We start from the raw sequence: 13,835 nt of genomic DNA on the forward strand, positions 1-13,835 counted from the left end.
TTCTCGACCATGCCGACTTCAAGCACTGATGCGCAAGCATCCGGTCTGGCCGATGGACTGGCCCCCGCTCACACTTACATCCCCAACCAAGGGTATGTGAACGCTGATGGCAGTCTCCCCGCGATGGCGGGGCAAGATCCTGAAGCGCAGAACGGCGGCGGCGAGGGAGATGAGGAGGACGAGTACTACGACGACATTTTCGAAGAGGAGGAAGAAGAAGAAGAAGAAGACGAGGGCCTCAACGAAGAAGACTTCAACTCCTCCAACCTGGCGGATCTCACAAAAGCCTACAACCGGCAACGGAAGGTCAACGAGCTGGCCGCCGATTCCAACGTCCCCAAATGGACCTACCCGAAGACGAACACGCAGAAACCGACCGTCAACACACACGCCTTGGTCGACGACCAGATCAAGTCCCTGACGAAACACGCCGGCAAGATCAAGCTGGACGCCATGCAGTCGGGCATGGCCGCCCGCGGTGACCGCGGTGGCGACCGGGCCGACCGCGCGACCTCCGAACAGGTGCTGGACCCCCGGACGCGGATGATCCTGCTGCAGATGATCAATCGCGAGATCGTCTCGGAGATCCACGGGTGCCTGTCGACCGGTAAAGAGGCCAACGTCTACTACTCGATCTCGTACCCGAACGCCGACGACCTGACCCCCGTGCACCGCGCCATCAAGGTCTACAAGACGAGCATCCTGGTGTTCAAGGACCGTGACAAGTACGTGACGGGCGAGTTCCGCTTCCGCGGCGGCTACAGCAAGAGCAACAACCGGGCGATGGTCAAGCTGTGGGCGGAGAAGGAGATGCGCAACCTGCGCCGCATCCATGCCGCGGGCATCCCCTGCCCGGAGCCCATCCACCTGCGCCTGCACGTCCTGGTGATGGGCTTCCTGGGCAACTCGAAGGGGGTCGCCGCCCCGCGCCTCAAGGACGTCGAGTTCGACATCCCGGACCCGGACGCCAAGTGGCGCGAGATCTACTACGAGCTGCTCGGCTACATGCGCGTCATGTACCAGACCTGCCACCTGGTCCACGCCGATCTGAGCGAGTACAACATGCTCTACCACAAGAACCGCCTCCACATCATCGACGTCAGTCAGTCCGTCGAGCACGACCACCCCCGCAGTCTGGAGTTCCTGCGCATGGACATCAAGAACGTCGGCGACTTCTTCCGCCGCAAGAACGTCGACGTCCTCCCCGAGCGCACCGTCTTCGAGTTCATCATCGCCGAGGACAGCGGCCCCACCGTCCCCACCCCCGTCGAGCCCATGCTCGCCGCCATCAACCACCTGTACGCCACCCGCGCCGAGAAGGGCGATGAGGTCGACACCGCCGTCTTCCGCCAGCAGTACATCCCCCAGACCCTGGAGCAGGTGTACGACTTCGAGCGCGACGCCGAGCAGGTCCGCGCCGGCAAGGGCGCCGACCTAGTGTACCGGGATCTTCTCGCAGGCGGGAAGAAGCCCGCTGACGATGTCGACGAGGACGCCAGCGACGCCGGCTCCGATGTCAGCGGTGGTGGCGTCTCGGTCGAGGGATCCGAGTCCGGGGAAGGTGACGAGGTGGACCCGTTTGCGCCCAAGCCGCCCCGTGGGAAGCGCTTCGAGGACAAGGACGAGAAGCGCGACCACAAGCAGAAGGTCAAGGAGGAGAAGCGGGAGAAGCGCGCCAACAAGATGCCCAAGCACATGAAGAAGCGCTTGGTATCGGGTTCCTCGCGCAAGAAGAAATGATCAACTCGCTTGTCGCTCATTTCCTAAATCCACTCTCTTTATCGTTCTGGGTTGGGAAGGCAACCCGCCCTCTGGCTCTGGGAAAAGGGGGAAAAAGTCATTTTGCTTACGCACGATCTCATGATATATACTTTATGACTCCGGGTTTTGTTCTTGTCTCGTTCTGGGTAGTAATGGTTGGTTGTTGTCTATGTCTATATAGATCACTTGGGAGTAAATAGATACGCATACGTAGAAAGCGTTCGGAAATGTGAATAGGACTTTGGGATTCTGCATGAACACAAATCTGAAGATATCTTAACCATTTACTATCTCCATCCATCTCAAAGTATGAACCAATCAACCTATCAGAGCTCTCTTTGAACATCAAACTAAGCCATATACGGGACTAGGTAAACGAGAACAATGTGCAGGTGCTTACGTCGCAGAGACGACCATGGCTCAGGAGTATGCATCCAGCGAAAAGTTCATGTCCATGTCACACGGACACCTAGCCAGGACATGGCTCTGTGCGTCAGGGCGAGGAAACGCCTATCGGTGATTTCATCATGTAGGTTGACTGGAACATACAGGGGAGGGGGGCAAGACCTGTGTTTCAAACAAATACTCAAGCTCTGTCAATGAGATGTCAACGACTAGCCGACTTGCTTGCTCCTTGCCTGCAAGCGAGCGAGAGCTTGCTCAACGATTAAAGTTGGTAGGTCAGGGATGACTTCATCATCGACGATGGGCTCTTCAGCTGCTGTTGGGCGCTGCTCATCGCTAGACTCGCCGGCAGCACGATCAGGTGGCTCAGATGGTTCTCCATCTCCATTCTTTACATGGCCGCCAAGGATGCGTCGGAACTCGATCCGCATGGGTTCACGGCCAATGCCAGGCCAGATATCCGACGGCAAGTAGTCACCTTGCTCGACTCGGAATGCTTCGCGAGCATTGACGTCCTCCTCATAGAGCTGGTCCAACTTGTGCTTCGCATCACGTAGCACTTTCTCAACACGTTGCCGGACATGTCTTCGCCGCGACACTTCCAGAATGAGGCTGTCGTAGGCCTCCAAGAAACCATCATATAGTGAATTAAGGTCAGAGAGGTCCGAAAGACCGCCGTCAATCCGTTCATGCTCCTCGTTCCATACACGCGTGAAATTGTGTGCCTGCGCAATATAACCGGGTAGACGCGCTGAAGCTAGCGACGAGATGTGACCAAAGACGTCCGTCGTTGCACTGTAGATAGAGAATAGACTATCCCGGTTACAGACTAGAATTTCCAGAACAGATTCCATCTCGCCAATGCGATCCTGGATCTCCATCACAACATCCTCCGCCTCAGCAGCATCCTTCATGAGTACGTTGACCATCTCCAGATATCCAGACTCACTCAGAGGATCTAGAGGGGCATTTAGATGAGCGTTAATTTCTTCCTCAATGTTAGGGCCACCACGGCCGCTGACATTAACACCAGCCGGCATATCACCAGTGATGTTTTGTGCTGCGGCACCTCCGCCTTCGGTATGCTTGACGGCAGTGACGCAGAGATCGAAGTGCCGCACTAATGACTCTAACAGATTGGCCATTTCCTGCGCATGCATTTCCAGCGAATGCAGCATGGATGGCATGGATGACAGGCTAGGTAAGCTAGAACTAGAGGCAGAAGGCGATGAAGAGGAGGAGGAGCGAGAGGAGGCTAATTTCGTAGCCTCGCGGTAGTTGCCCAGGGCTTTCTTGATCGACTGAAGCTCATCGTCAAAAGCATAGTTGGAAGAATCCAGCTCCGCTTGAGCAGCGTTGGTGCGGTCTATTGAAGCCTTCAGCGCCGCATGAAGCTCGTCGACACCACGTTCATCAACAAAATCATGTAAACTTTTTTGGTCCTCTCCATTCGGCCGGAAGGAAGAATGAACGATTGTCTCTCGTAAGAGACCAAGGGTCTTTCTGAGACGGGCATCAGCTGCGTCCAGATCCTTCAGAACGCTGGCAAACTCCGATCGACCTCGGAGAGATATTTCTTCCACCTCGGACCGAACACTATAAAGAAGGCGGAGCTGGTTGTTGAGCCCACGTCGGAGGAAGCCCGTACGTGCAGAGACTATGACACTTTCCTCCAATGCGGAGCGAGCGGCAGTGACTATCTCATTGGCTCGCCAGACATGATTGATAGAGGATAGCGATCGCTTCGCTGCGACGAGATGCGAGATAAGAGTGTCCAATTGCGGAATTGAGCTTTCCTGGTCTTTCGCGGTCTCGCCCGTAGGATGCACATCGTTCGATACGGCCGAGGATTCCATGGCTGACGACATCATGGACCGGGCACGAAATCACGACATCAAAGACAGAATAAAAGAGTAAGGTTGAGCAGAAGCTCGTACGGCGACAAGTGCTCGGCTAATGAATTCCTTCACGTGCTTGGACAGGTCCTTGAATGCGATATCTGAGACAGAGGACTAGTGACCCAATGAGACGTGTTCCCTAGGTAGGATATGTCGCGAGAATGGATAAATTTGGTACACAATCACCTCATAAAGCATATGTTGAGCCTCGCCCCCTGTTTGTTTGTGTCTGTTGACGCCTTATTCCAATATTGAGCGTCAATCCCATGCTAACTATGCATCTGGCGGTGAGTTTGATGAACGCTGACTGGTAGATATGGTCTGACTGTGCGACAGCGGTGTAAGCCTCGATTATAGGTCATAAAAGTCCCCTGTCTCGGAAGTCGATCGAAAGTCACCGAGCAAGGCAGAAGGATGAATCAGGGGGGATGAGGTTAGAGGACTGGGCACTGGGCTGACCGACCTTGGTGAGCTACTGCCCGACTATCCCGCGTCAGGGCAAAACAAGAGTATGTTAACTAAGGTGAATCCAAGTAGTGATGACTAAGGTAGAATCATTGCGCGATTCGACGCAAATGGAAGGTGATCTGGATCGCCAGCGATATTGGGAGTAGAACGGGACGGAGGGACAGGTGATGTCCGGGTGCATCCTGACTTTGCTGTAGTCGGAGTCGAGATGACGGAGATGTCACGCTAGGCAGGCGGAGAAGAGAGGCCTTAGAGGTCGGGTGTCAGCCTGCCCGCATCGTCACCGCCCAGCGCATGAGCTCCGGAGAGTATGTACTGTGTACACAGTAGAGACGGGCTCTAGAATACTCAGAATTGATTGCTTATCTTCCTAGATTGACCCCAGATCCGGAGCTCCGGCGTGGTATGCAGCTAAGCCCAGCTAGCCGTCAATCGCCTGGAGTAGTGCACCATAGAGTCAGAAACAAGGATCCGCAATTGGCAAAAGAGTGGGAGAAGATGGCGACATTGGCGACAGATGGCAGAATTATGGAGATTATGGAGACGGCCGGCTCAATTCTGCCGTGGCAAAGCGCTTTTACCGCTGTTGTGAACTCCAGCCTCGATGGCGCAATCGCAACACGTGACTTGGCCGCCCACCCCAGTCAGTAGCCGACGAGGTATGCTTTGCGTGATCGCTGCTCGATGTCGCGATCGTTGAAGAACACATCCCTTTCTTCCTCCGATTCTTATTTATCTACCTATACCCTTGCGCTGTTTCTCGAAGTGAAGTTTGGCTGGTCCATATATTTTCGTTGAACGACTATTATATCCCGCATTGAATTTACCCTGACTACATAACGACCAACCAACCATACACTACACTTCACACACCCATATCTACACTAAATCTGCCTCCCGCCTCCCGCCCTGACCCCGAGTCACACTACCTTTGCGCAACTACGACCTTGACGACTGCTTCAATCAAACAAGAACCTTTACCAGGGTCTTCCTTACACGCCTTTCCTCGCCACCCTCTTTTATGACAGAAACAAATCTCTTCAAGCTTTCTACTGGTTGACCAGACGCTCTGAAACTCACAGCGACATTAGAACAGTGTTCGTCGCGACAGCCGAGGCCACGCAAGCCTGTGAACAATCAGGCGCTGGGACACGTCCACTATCTTCGCCTCGACAACAGAGATGGAAAACGCTCGGCAAGAAGATGACATGATCGTCCCATCGCAGTCTTCGTTGCAGTCTATCTTCGGCGGACCAGCTGAAGTCGTCGCCTACAGTAACGATGCCGATTCCGACAATCATCAGCACGAGCCCCACAGCCCTTCCGAACTAAAAGCAACTTCTGCGACCCTCGGCGATCAAAGCGTGGCACCTTTTCTCGCTCGACACGTTCCCGAACAGTACGGCGCTCTTGGACCTCAGAACAAGGGCCTGATGGAGCTGAGCGGCGCGGATTCACGCTATTGTTATCGCCATAGGCCTGACCGTAAATGCAGGCGACAAGCAGACGAGCCGACCATGGACAAATTACAGCGAGTGAGTCTTGCCATTCCCCGCCGATCTATCGCGCGGTTGTTGCAACAGTTGCAGCATGCAATTTTAGTTTTCTCCAAGCTAATCGTTACCCTGCATAGGAATTGGAAACACTGCCGCAGAGCGATCAGCAGGGTATCGCACATGTTTGGTCCCTCTTTTCCGCCGCGCCAGCAAAACACCGAAAATTGCTCCTTCAGGGTATCATGGCTCAATGCTGCTTTCCGCAACTCTCCTTCATTTCCGCGACCGTTCGAGATCTCATCCGCATCGACTTCATCGCGGCACTTCCTCCGGAGATTTCTTTCAAAATCCTGTGTTACCTAGACACAACTTCACTGTGCAAGGCTGCGCAAGTATCACGGCGATGGAGAGCACTCGCAGATGATGACGTGGTTTGGCACCGGATGTGCGAGCAGCATATTCACCGCAAATGCAAGAAGTGCGGCTGGGGACTTCCTCTTCTAGATCGAAAGCGTTTGCGGGAATCGAAGCGTGAAATCGAACTGCGCGCCACAAACTGGGATATCAGCGGACCGGCAGCGGGTGCTGCTGACGCCTGCAACGCGGAGACTGATGCGGCAGCGGTTGTTCCAGCGAGCCCAGCGAACCCAGCCAAGCGAAAGCCTGATTCTAGCGAGGAACAGTCCGCTCTCGTCAAACGCCATTGCTCGTCGCTTGCTCCGGCCCCGGGCCTTGGGAATGACGACGCCTACTTCAAGACACGATACAGACCTTGGAAGGAAGTTTACAAGGATCGTTTCAAAGTGGGAACGAATTGGAAATATGGACGCTGCTCCATCAAAGTTTTCAAGGGACATACGAATGGTGTGATGTGTCTCCAATTCGAGGACAACATTCTTGCCACGGGGTCTTACGATGCTACGATCAAGATCTGGGATACCGAGACTGGCCAAGAGTTGCGCACGCTTCGTGGACACGAATCTGGCATTCGTTGTTTGCAGTTTGATGACACCAAATTGATCAGTGGTAGCATGGATCGCACCGTCAAAGTGTGGAACTGGCGCACCGGCGAATGCATTTCCACCTACACCGGCCATCGCGGTGGTATTATTGGCCTACACTTTGATGCCACTATTCTCGCTTCTGCCTCTGTTGATAAGACTGTCAAAATTTGGAACTTCGAGGATAAGTCGACCTGCCTTCTACGGGGACACACAGACTGGGTCAACGCAGTGCGGGTGGATTCGATGTCTCGTACAGTGTTCTCAGCCTCGGACGATTGCACCGTCCGACTCTGGGACCTGGATAGCAAGACCTGCATTAGGACATTCCACGGCCATGTGGGTCAAGTCCAGCAGGTGATCCCGCTTCCTCGGGAGTTTGAATTCGAGGAGCATGATGCCGAGTGTGAAAACGACAATGTGAGCACCATCTCCGGGGACACTGAGCCGGCCTCTCTTCAGGCTACACTGGGGTTAGAGTCCAATTCTGTCATGTCGCAGAGCTCGCCTTTTGGACCCGCTTTCGCAGACGGCCGTCCAGCACCACCGCGCTACATCGTCACCAGTGCCCTGGACTCGACGATCCGTCTGTGGGAGACGAGCACCGGTCGCTGCCTGCGCACGTTCTTCGGCCACCTGGAGGGTGTCTGGGCTCTTGCCGCCGACACCCTTCGCATTGTCTCGGGAGCCGAAGACCGCATGGTCAAGATCTGGGACCCCAGAACGGGCAAATGCGAGCGCACATTCACTGGTCACTCCGGCCCCGTTACCTGCATGGGACTTGGTGACAGTCGCTTCGCCACCGGCAGCGAAGACTGCGAGGTCCGAATGTACAGCTTCCAGAGCTGATGCCTTCTCTTTTCTTTTACCTTTTTCTACAATTCTCCTTCCGCTAAAAACTACTAGTGGCTTGGTTTAATGTTTGTTGTCGTTGAAACTTTATGAAAATACCCACCATGTTTTCTATTTTCAGGCGTGGCTGGAGGGTTCGGATGGCTGGAGGAAGCCTGGCGTTGGTGTTATGTTGTTCTACTGGTATTGTTAGGTTATAACCTATTTCCAATTCATCTGGTAATCCTGCTTATCACGGTTTGTGTGCGCTACGTAAACCAAAAACTGAAGAAGTCTTTAATAAGTATGTTAGTGCTTAGAGATGCCTTAGAATGACTTTAAACACAACAACTAGTAGATAGCATCTTCCTCTTGCCCTATAAAGTAAAGCGCACACATCCGATTGTTAAGAGCATGATGCTGAAATATTCTTCCTAAAAATGCAAGTCGTCTTCTCTGGAAGATGCTTTTACTACTGACTCATAGACACACACACACACGTTCCATATCATGTATTAATCAAATCAAATCTCTGCTAATGCAGTATAGAGCTTCGACCATACCTTCCCATAGTAAACCAAGCTATATAAACCCCCCATGCCCCGAATATACCACCTTAACCCAGTCAACCCCAGCCCAACAAGCAACCGAAATCACCAAAAGAATGTATAGTATAATAGCTAAACCGCAGCAAACCAAACAAACCAACCCAATCCAAACAACCATACAACCCCAACGCCCACCATCTTCTCCAACCCACACGACTCCCACCCAAAACTCAAGGCTTGCACGCCAACCCCTCCAACTGCTGCGCAACGAGCAGCGTAGCCACGATAATCAGAATCATGATGCCGATTTGGCCAAACAGGATCCAGTGCTGGTTGCGGACGATGGCCTCGTGGATTCTTAGTCGGTGCTCATCGATACTGGTTTGCTTGATGTGTATGGGGTGGGCATGGGCTGTAGGGGCTGTGGATTGCGGTCTTAGTAAGGCTCGAGCTTTGAGGGGATGTTTTGGATGCTATTCTGGATGATATGGCTGCTCTTACCAGCTGGACTGAATATTTGTGTTGCGACGACTCGTGGGCTGGTCGAAGGGAAGGAGCCATGTCCTCCTGCGAGGGGGATTACGATGTAGTCCATCTCGTGGGTTTCTGGGGGTGGGGATGAGGAGGAGGAGGAGGAGGAGCTGGAGCTTGATGAGGACATGGTTCTTCAGTTCAGTTGAGTGAAGCTGTATCGAGAAGGAGAGGAAGTAGTGTTTCAGAGACTGGAATGGATATTGGAGAAGGACTTGCAGATAGATAGGATTACGTTGCAGAAGATCAAGATCCTGCACTACCGAGGTGCGTTTTGCTGAAATATCCAGCGGCTGATGTCCACATTACGTTCTTTCCACGGTTGAAGATGATTCACACCCTCTCTACACCAGAAGAAACGGAGGTGGTGATAATGGTGAAGTCAGCTGGTCACTCGACCAGCCCCAGCCCTATAAGGATAAATATTTCCACGTCGACCTGCGCCATCCAGTTCTCACCATTTCAATCCGCATAGAGAAGCTTATACAAAAGACCAAGAGAGCATGCCCAGAAATGAAGCCCCAATCATCACCATACCAAGACCCTCTAGACCACACCTCCAAAACCACCACCCCCCAACCCGCGTACATCACCATCGACTCATCTGGCAGCGCAGAAGTCTATGACCTCGAAGCATACCCATCCAGATACAATGACGAAAGGAATCAGCCCATTCACGTTCCACCGCAGTCCACCGTCTCAGAACCAGAACCAGAACGAAGACGTCGTGAGTCTTTTCCACCGCCACATATCCCCACAAATCAACCTGCCCAGTCCCCTCCAACAGTTTAACCCATGAAGACGCAGGACGAAGTCCCCCCCTCTCCTTCATCATCACTGCAATCGTCATGTTGGCCATAATCGGCGGGGTCTTTGCCCTCACACTGGTCGCAATTGTTTTGGAGTGAAAGAAGGTAATCTACATTTCTTCCCTCCCCTACATTACTTTGATGGGTAATTCCATATAACATAGAGATTTCCACTGACGATATCCTCTCCCTTTTCCCGAATCCAGAAAAAGGCCACTACCAAAGCTGCTTCTTGAAAGCCACGGTTCCGTTTTTCTGCCTGCCCTTAACCCTCTAGATAGTCTTCAGGTTGTTAAATGCGGGTGATGTGATTAGGGGATTGAGCTGGGTAGGGCTTTGCTCTGTTAGCTTTAGGAATGGGGCCTGGGTTTTCTTTGCTCTGCTCTTCATGACTTTTAGAAGTTGAGGGGGTCATTTGCAGGGGTGTTCATGGTTCTTGGAGTATAGAGTATAGGGCCTAGTTCAAGCTTATAAGGTCAGTACCCTAGCTTAGAGCGCCTGGCTTATAAGTTGTAGTCGAGTTCATATACTTCAAGCGAGGTACTTTGAATATAGCTTCTGCTTGATGAAGCTTTATAAGAAGTCTATACCAATATTAGTTTATCACCCAAGATCAAGACTCTGCACAGTATCAAGATGAATTACATCTGCTTCAAGCTCCAGCAGCTGATATCTATACTATATCCTTCCTACGCGTTGAGGATGATTTACATCATCTTTACACTAAAAGAAACCGACAGAGGTGATAATAATGAAGTCACTTCGTCACTTGACCAAAGCAACCGCGCTGCAGACCTAGCTATATAAGCATCTCTACACTGGCTGATCTCGCTTTAGCAGTTCCTTGTTCCTTTGACCTACCCCCCGGAAAGAAGCAAACCTATAAAGAAGAGCCCTAGAGGTATCCCGTCTACAATCATGGGGCCCGAAGAATCTAATCCACCGCCATACCAAAACCCTGAAGATCACCCCTCAACAATGACCATCCCACCACCCGCGTACATCGCCATCGACCCATCTGGCAGCGAAGAAGTCCACAAGCTCGACCACTTCCCACCTAGTTACGACGACAACTTCGGAATCAGCTTCACCAACCCAGCCAATTTCACCGCCACCGCCACAATCTCAGAACCAGAACGTCTCCACCAGCCCACTGCAGCCATATCCAGCCTTTCGTTCAAGCCCATCACCTTCCTCACCACCGCCTTCAAACGCGAACGCAAACGCAGGCGCAACCCTTCCACCAGGAATTCATACGCAGGAACCCAAAGCCGCAAACGTGCGTTCCTCCCCCTGCCACAACATCACATACCAAGCCTTCCAATGCATCCTCCAAATCTAAACCTCGACCCAGGCGTATGCCCCTGCTCCGGAAGCAGTATCATAATAGGAGTTTTCTTGCTCAGTGCCATCGGCCTCTTGATAGGCGTGTGTTTTTTGCTTGACGCGGAAAGTAAAACTACATCCCTTCTATATCCATCTATCACGTTGAAAAAAAACAGCCCCCAAATGAAGACCCGGAATTGAAAATGCTGTCCCGAAAAACTAACAGAATCATCTTTCTCCGAATCTAGAAAAGAAAGCGGCCGAAGCCGGGGTGGTTCTTCCTGACTATTGGGACGCCTTTGTGACACCTATGAACCCCTGGACTTGGTCTTCGGAATCATGAGGCGGTGATGGGATCGGGAGGTTTGAGTTGGGTGGGTAGGGCTTGCTCGGTTGGCGTTGAGTTAAGAGGGTTATTTGCTGGGTTCGTGGGTTCTAGGGGTCTGGAGTTATGGCCTAGATTGGGTTGATGGTTGGGTTTGCAATGTAGGGGCGAGGTGCTTTGGGTATAGCTTTGGTCTCGTGAGACTGGAGTGGGTGAGTGTGTAGGAGGTGTGTTGACATAGCCCTTAAAAGGCAAGACTAGGGTAGATGGGTCATGGTGCTATTTTACTTGTTGCTGTAAGCTTAGCTGGAATAATTATTCTTACTTCTTTTCTGTCTGTGTATATAGTAGAATGTACAGTATTTCCCCCCCACAATCAGTAGCTGACCTGTCTTCAAGCCAAAAAGTCACAGATCAAATCAAAGATCTTAGAGTAGAAGTGCACACAGAAGGCAATTATCACAACCATATTGTCTCAACTGTAAGAACAAGAATACCACTGTTTGATCATAAAGCACTATATATTATACAGTAGAAGCGATAACAGTAACATCAATATAAACAATCTATTGAGTCCTTAGTGCGATTGATAGACCCTTCTATAGAACAAACCACAGAACAGTATCCAAGTATAAACTATGATTTTAGGACTTCTATTGAGCTTTCACGGATCTTTTACTTATGTACAAAAGTAGGTAGAAGTAAAATAGAAGTAAAGAAAAGTACATACATTATAAAAATAAATAAGAGAATCAAGAGAATAGTAAATTGCATATATAATTACCGAATAAATAGAACCAATTGAACTATTTCATGGGAAGTTAAGAGCAAAACCATTCATTTTGCAAAACAGATAGGGCAGGTATACAAGCTTATACCAGCTTATCCTAATGTCTTAGACAGACAACCAGGTCTTATATTAGATAAATAAAAATAGTAGCAGCTATAGTATATAACAACAGTTTGTTATCTTAATAGTATACTATCCAGATCATTCTCTAATAATCCACACTGCTTAGTGTAGAGGAATAATTCATAATTCTATGTATGACCTTTGTGAGCTATGCGTTGTTCCAAAATCTTTCTCACCTTGCAGCTCTTGTGAGCGGGGTAAGGGCTACTAATAATGAGATCATGGATTCCGCAAGCACCCTCCTGCTCTCCATTGTAGTTTAAAAACTGCTCTTTCTCCCTAGATACAGTACAACACCCTGCTACGCCGTTCAATAATCTCTACACTAGACTGAAGCACTTCTCGAAATGCCCCACGACGCAGACTTCCTCAGCCCACGCGAGATGCTGGTCAATGATGGGTTTGTCTGCAAGCTTGCTTCCTTTCGCAAACTGGGAGATCTCTGCATCAGGAATGAGAAACTGCCCGATTCTGACGACAGCCTGATGCAACAAGCTGGCTTTGAGGATAAAGCCTATTATGGGGTGGTATGTCCTTTCTGAGACATGATTTACTTCAATATATCTAGATTCCGCGGACAAAGGCCCTTCCCCTCCTGGCTAACTGCTTGTCAAGCTTTCATCATACTTGCAACCGATTCCTGTCCAATTCCTGACGGTATTTCTCAGTCCATATTCCACGCTGCCCCTCACACTCACTAACGGTAGACCAGGCCCGGCAAGTCGCTAATGACCTCAATGTACGCTGAGAATCACGCGTCGCTGCTGCTTCAAGGGGACACAACTCAGCCCTCCCCAGACGTGCTTCCATTTTACAAACTGACAATCACACCCCTTTATGTGACAGGGACAGTACAACTATACCGAGACTGTGTGCGATACCGCCTTAAACCTTTGTTCTGCAGCGCCGGACGACTACGGTGCGTCGATTTTAGTCTCCGCCCCCGAAAAGAGACGTTGAAACCGAAGCACTCACGCTGAACTGAAAAAACAGACAAGATATTTCAGGACATGGAGGCATTGCGACAAGACCCGGACAACGACGTTCTTCGGAATAAGGTCCAACAAGAGATCAACGATCGAAAGAACCAAATCGACATACTTAAAGACCAGGCGGACGCCTGGAGCTCGAACCTGAGAGCTTACAGCCTGGATGCGGAGGCATGTGAGACCAATGTGCATGAACTAGCTGCCCCTTTGCAGGGAACGACCTTGGCCGACATTTTGAAAGATGAGATCTCCGATCCCGAGGACCTCCAAATGGATCTTGATGCTTTGGATTGGACTAGGGTAAGTTTAGATCTCGACAGTGGCTGGCTGTCTGTGTGCTTATAATGGACCTTCCAATCAGAATCTGCTCGAGGGGTTTGCCATGATCGATGACTTACAGGATTCGCTTCAGGAGGTTCAGAAGATGGCTGGTATGTCCTGGCATTTGTGGTCATCTAGCCTTTCGTTAACGTGATAAGCAGGAGCTGCATACCTTATTGCAGATGATATAGACGTGCTGCTGAAGTACGTCGA

The 13,835-nt window shown here is 51.0% G+C and overlaps 4 protein-coding genes across 4 annotated transcripts; 3 read left to right on the plus strand and 1 right to left on the minus strand.

Moving 5' to 3' along the window:
* Positions 1–9: 9 nt before the first annotated feature.
* ASPACDRAFT_34276 (serine/threonine-protein kinase RIO1) lies at positions 10–1,740 on the plus strand (the record flags this gene model as incomplete). Its single annotated transcript, XM_020200032.1, has 1 exon — positions 10–1,740. One exon carries the CDS (start codon positions 10–12, stop codon positions 1,738–1,740), a length of 1,731 nt encoding a protein of 576 aa, XP_020052920.1.
* A 635-nt stretch (positions 1,741–2,375) lies between these two features.
* On the minus strand, positions 2,376–4,034 carry ASPACDRAFT_34616 (autophagy-related protein 17; the record flags this gene model as incomplete). Its single annotated transcript, XM_020200057.1, has 1 exon — positions 2,376–4,034. One exon carries the CDS (start codon positions 4,032–4,034, stop codon positions 2,376–2,378), a length of 1,659 nt encoding a protein of 552 aa, XP_020052921.1.
* A 1,431-nt stretch (positions 4,035–5,465) lies between these two features.
* Positions 5,466–8,110, plus strand: ASPACDRAFT_81262 (F-box/WD repeat-containing protein). Its single transcript, XM_020205835.1, has 2 exons — positions 5,466–6,067; positions 6,166–8,110. Exons 1-2 carry the CDS (start codon positions 5,714–5,716, stop codon positions 7,876–7,878), a joined length of 2,067 nt encoding a protein of 688 aa, XP_020052922.1. The 5' UTR covers positions 5,466–5,713; the 3' UTR covers positions 7,879–8,110.
* A 4,549-nt stretch (positions 8,111–12,659) lies between these two features.
* On the plus strand, positions 12,660–13,646 carry ASPACDRAFT_34496 (uncharacterized protein; the record flags this gene model as incomplete). Its single annotated transcript, XM_020200045.1, has 4 exons — positions 12,660–12,839; positions 13,025–13,051; positions 13,165–13,231; positions 13,306–13,646. 4 exons carry the CDS (start codon positions 12,660–12,662, stop codon positions 13,644–13,646), a joined length of 615 nt encoding a protein of 204 aa, XP_020052923.1.
* Between the last annotated feature and the right edge of the window lie 189 nt (positions 13,647–13,835).

This window comes from Aspergillus aculeatus (genome assembly GCF_001890905.1).
Source record: "Aspergillus aculeatus ATCC 16872 unplaced genomic scaffold ASPACscaffold_16, whole genome shotgun sequence".
NCBI classification, from domain to species: domain Eukaryota; kingdom Fungi; phylum Ascomycota; class Eurotiomycetes; order Eurotiales; family Aspergillaceae; genus Aspergillus; species Aspergillus aculeatus.

Bases quoted from the DNA above. Each gene is read 5' to 3' on its own strand.
- ASPACDRAFT_81262 (XM_020205835.1), top strand. From the start codon at position 5,714: ATGGAAAACGCTCGGCAAGAAGATGACATGATCGTCCCATCGCAGTCT. The intron at 6,068-6,165 runs GTGAGTCTTGCC...TACCCTGCATAG, and splicing joins CCATGGACAAATTACAGCGA to GAATTGGAAACACTGCCGCA.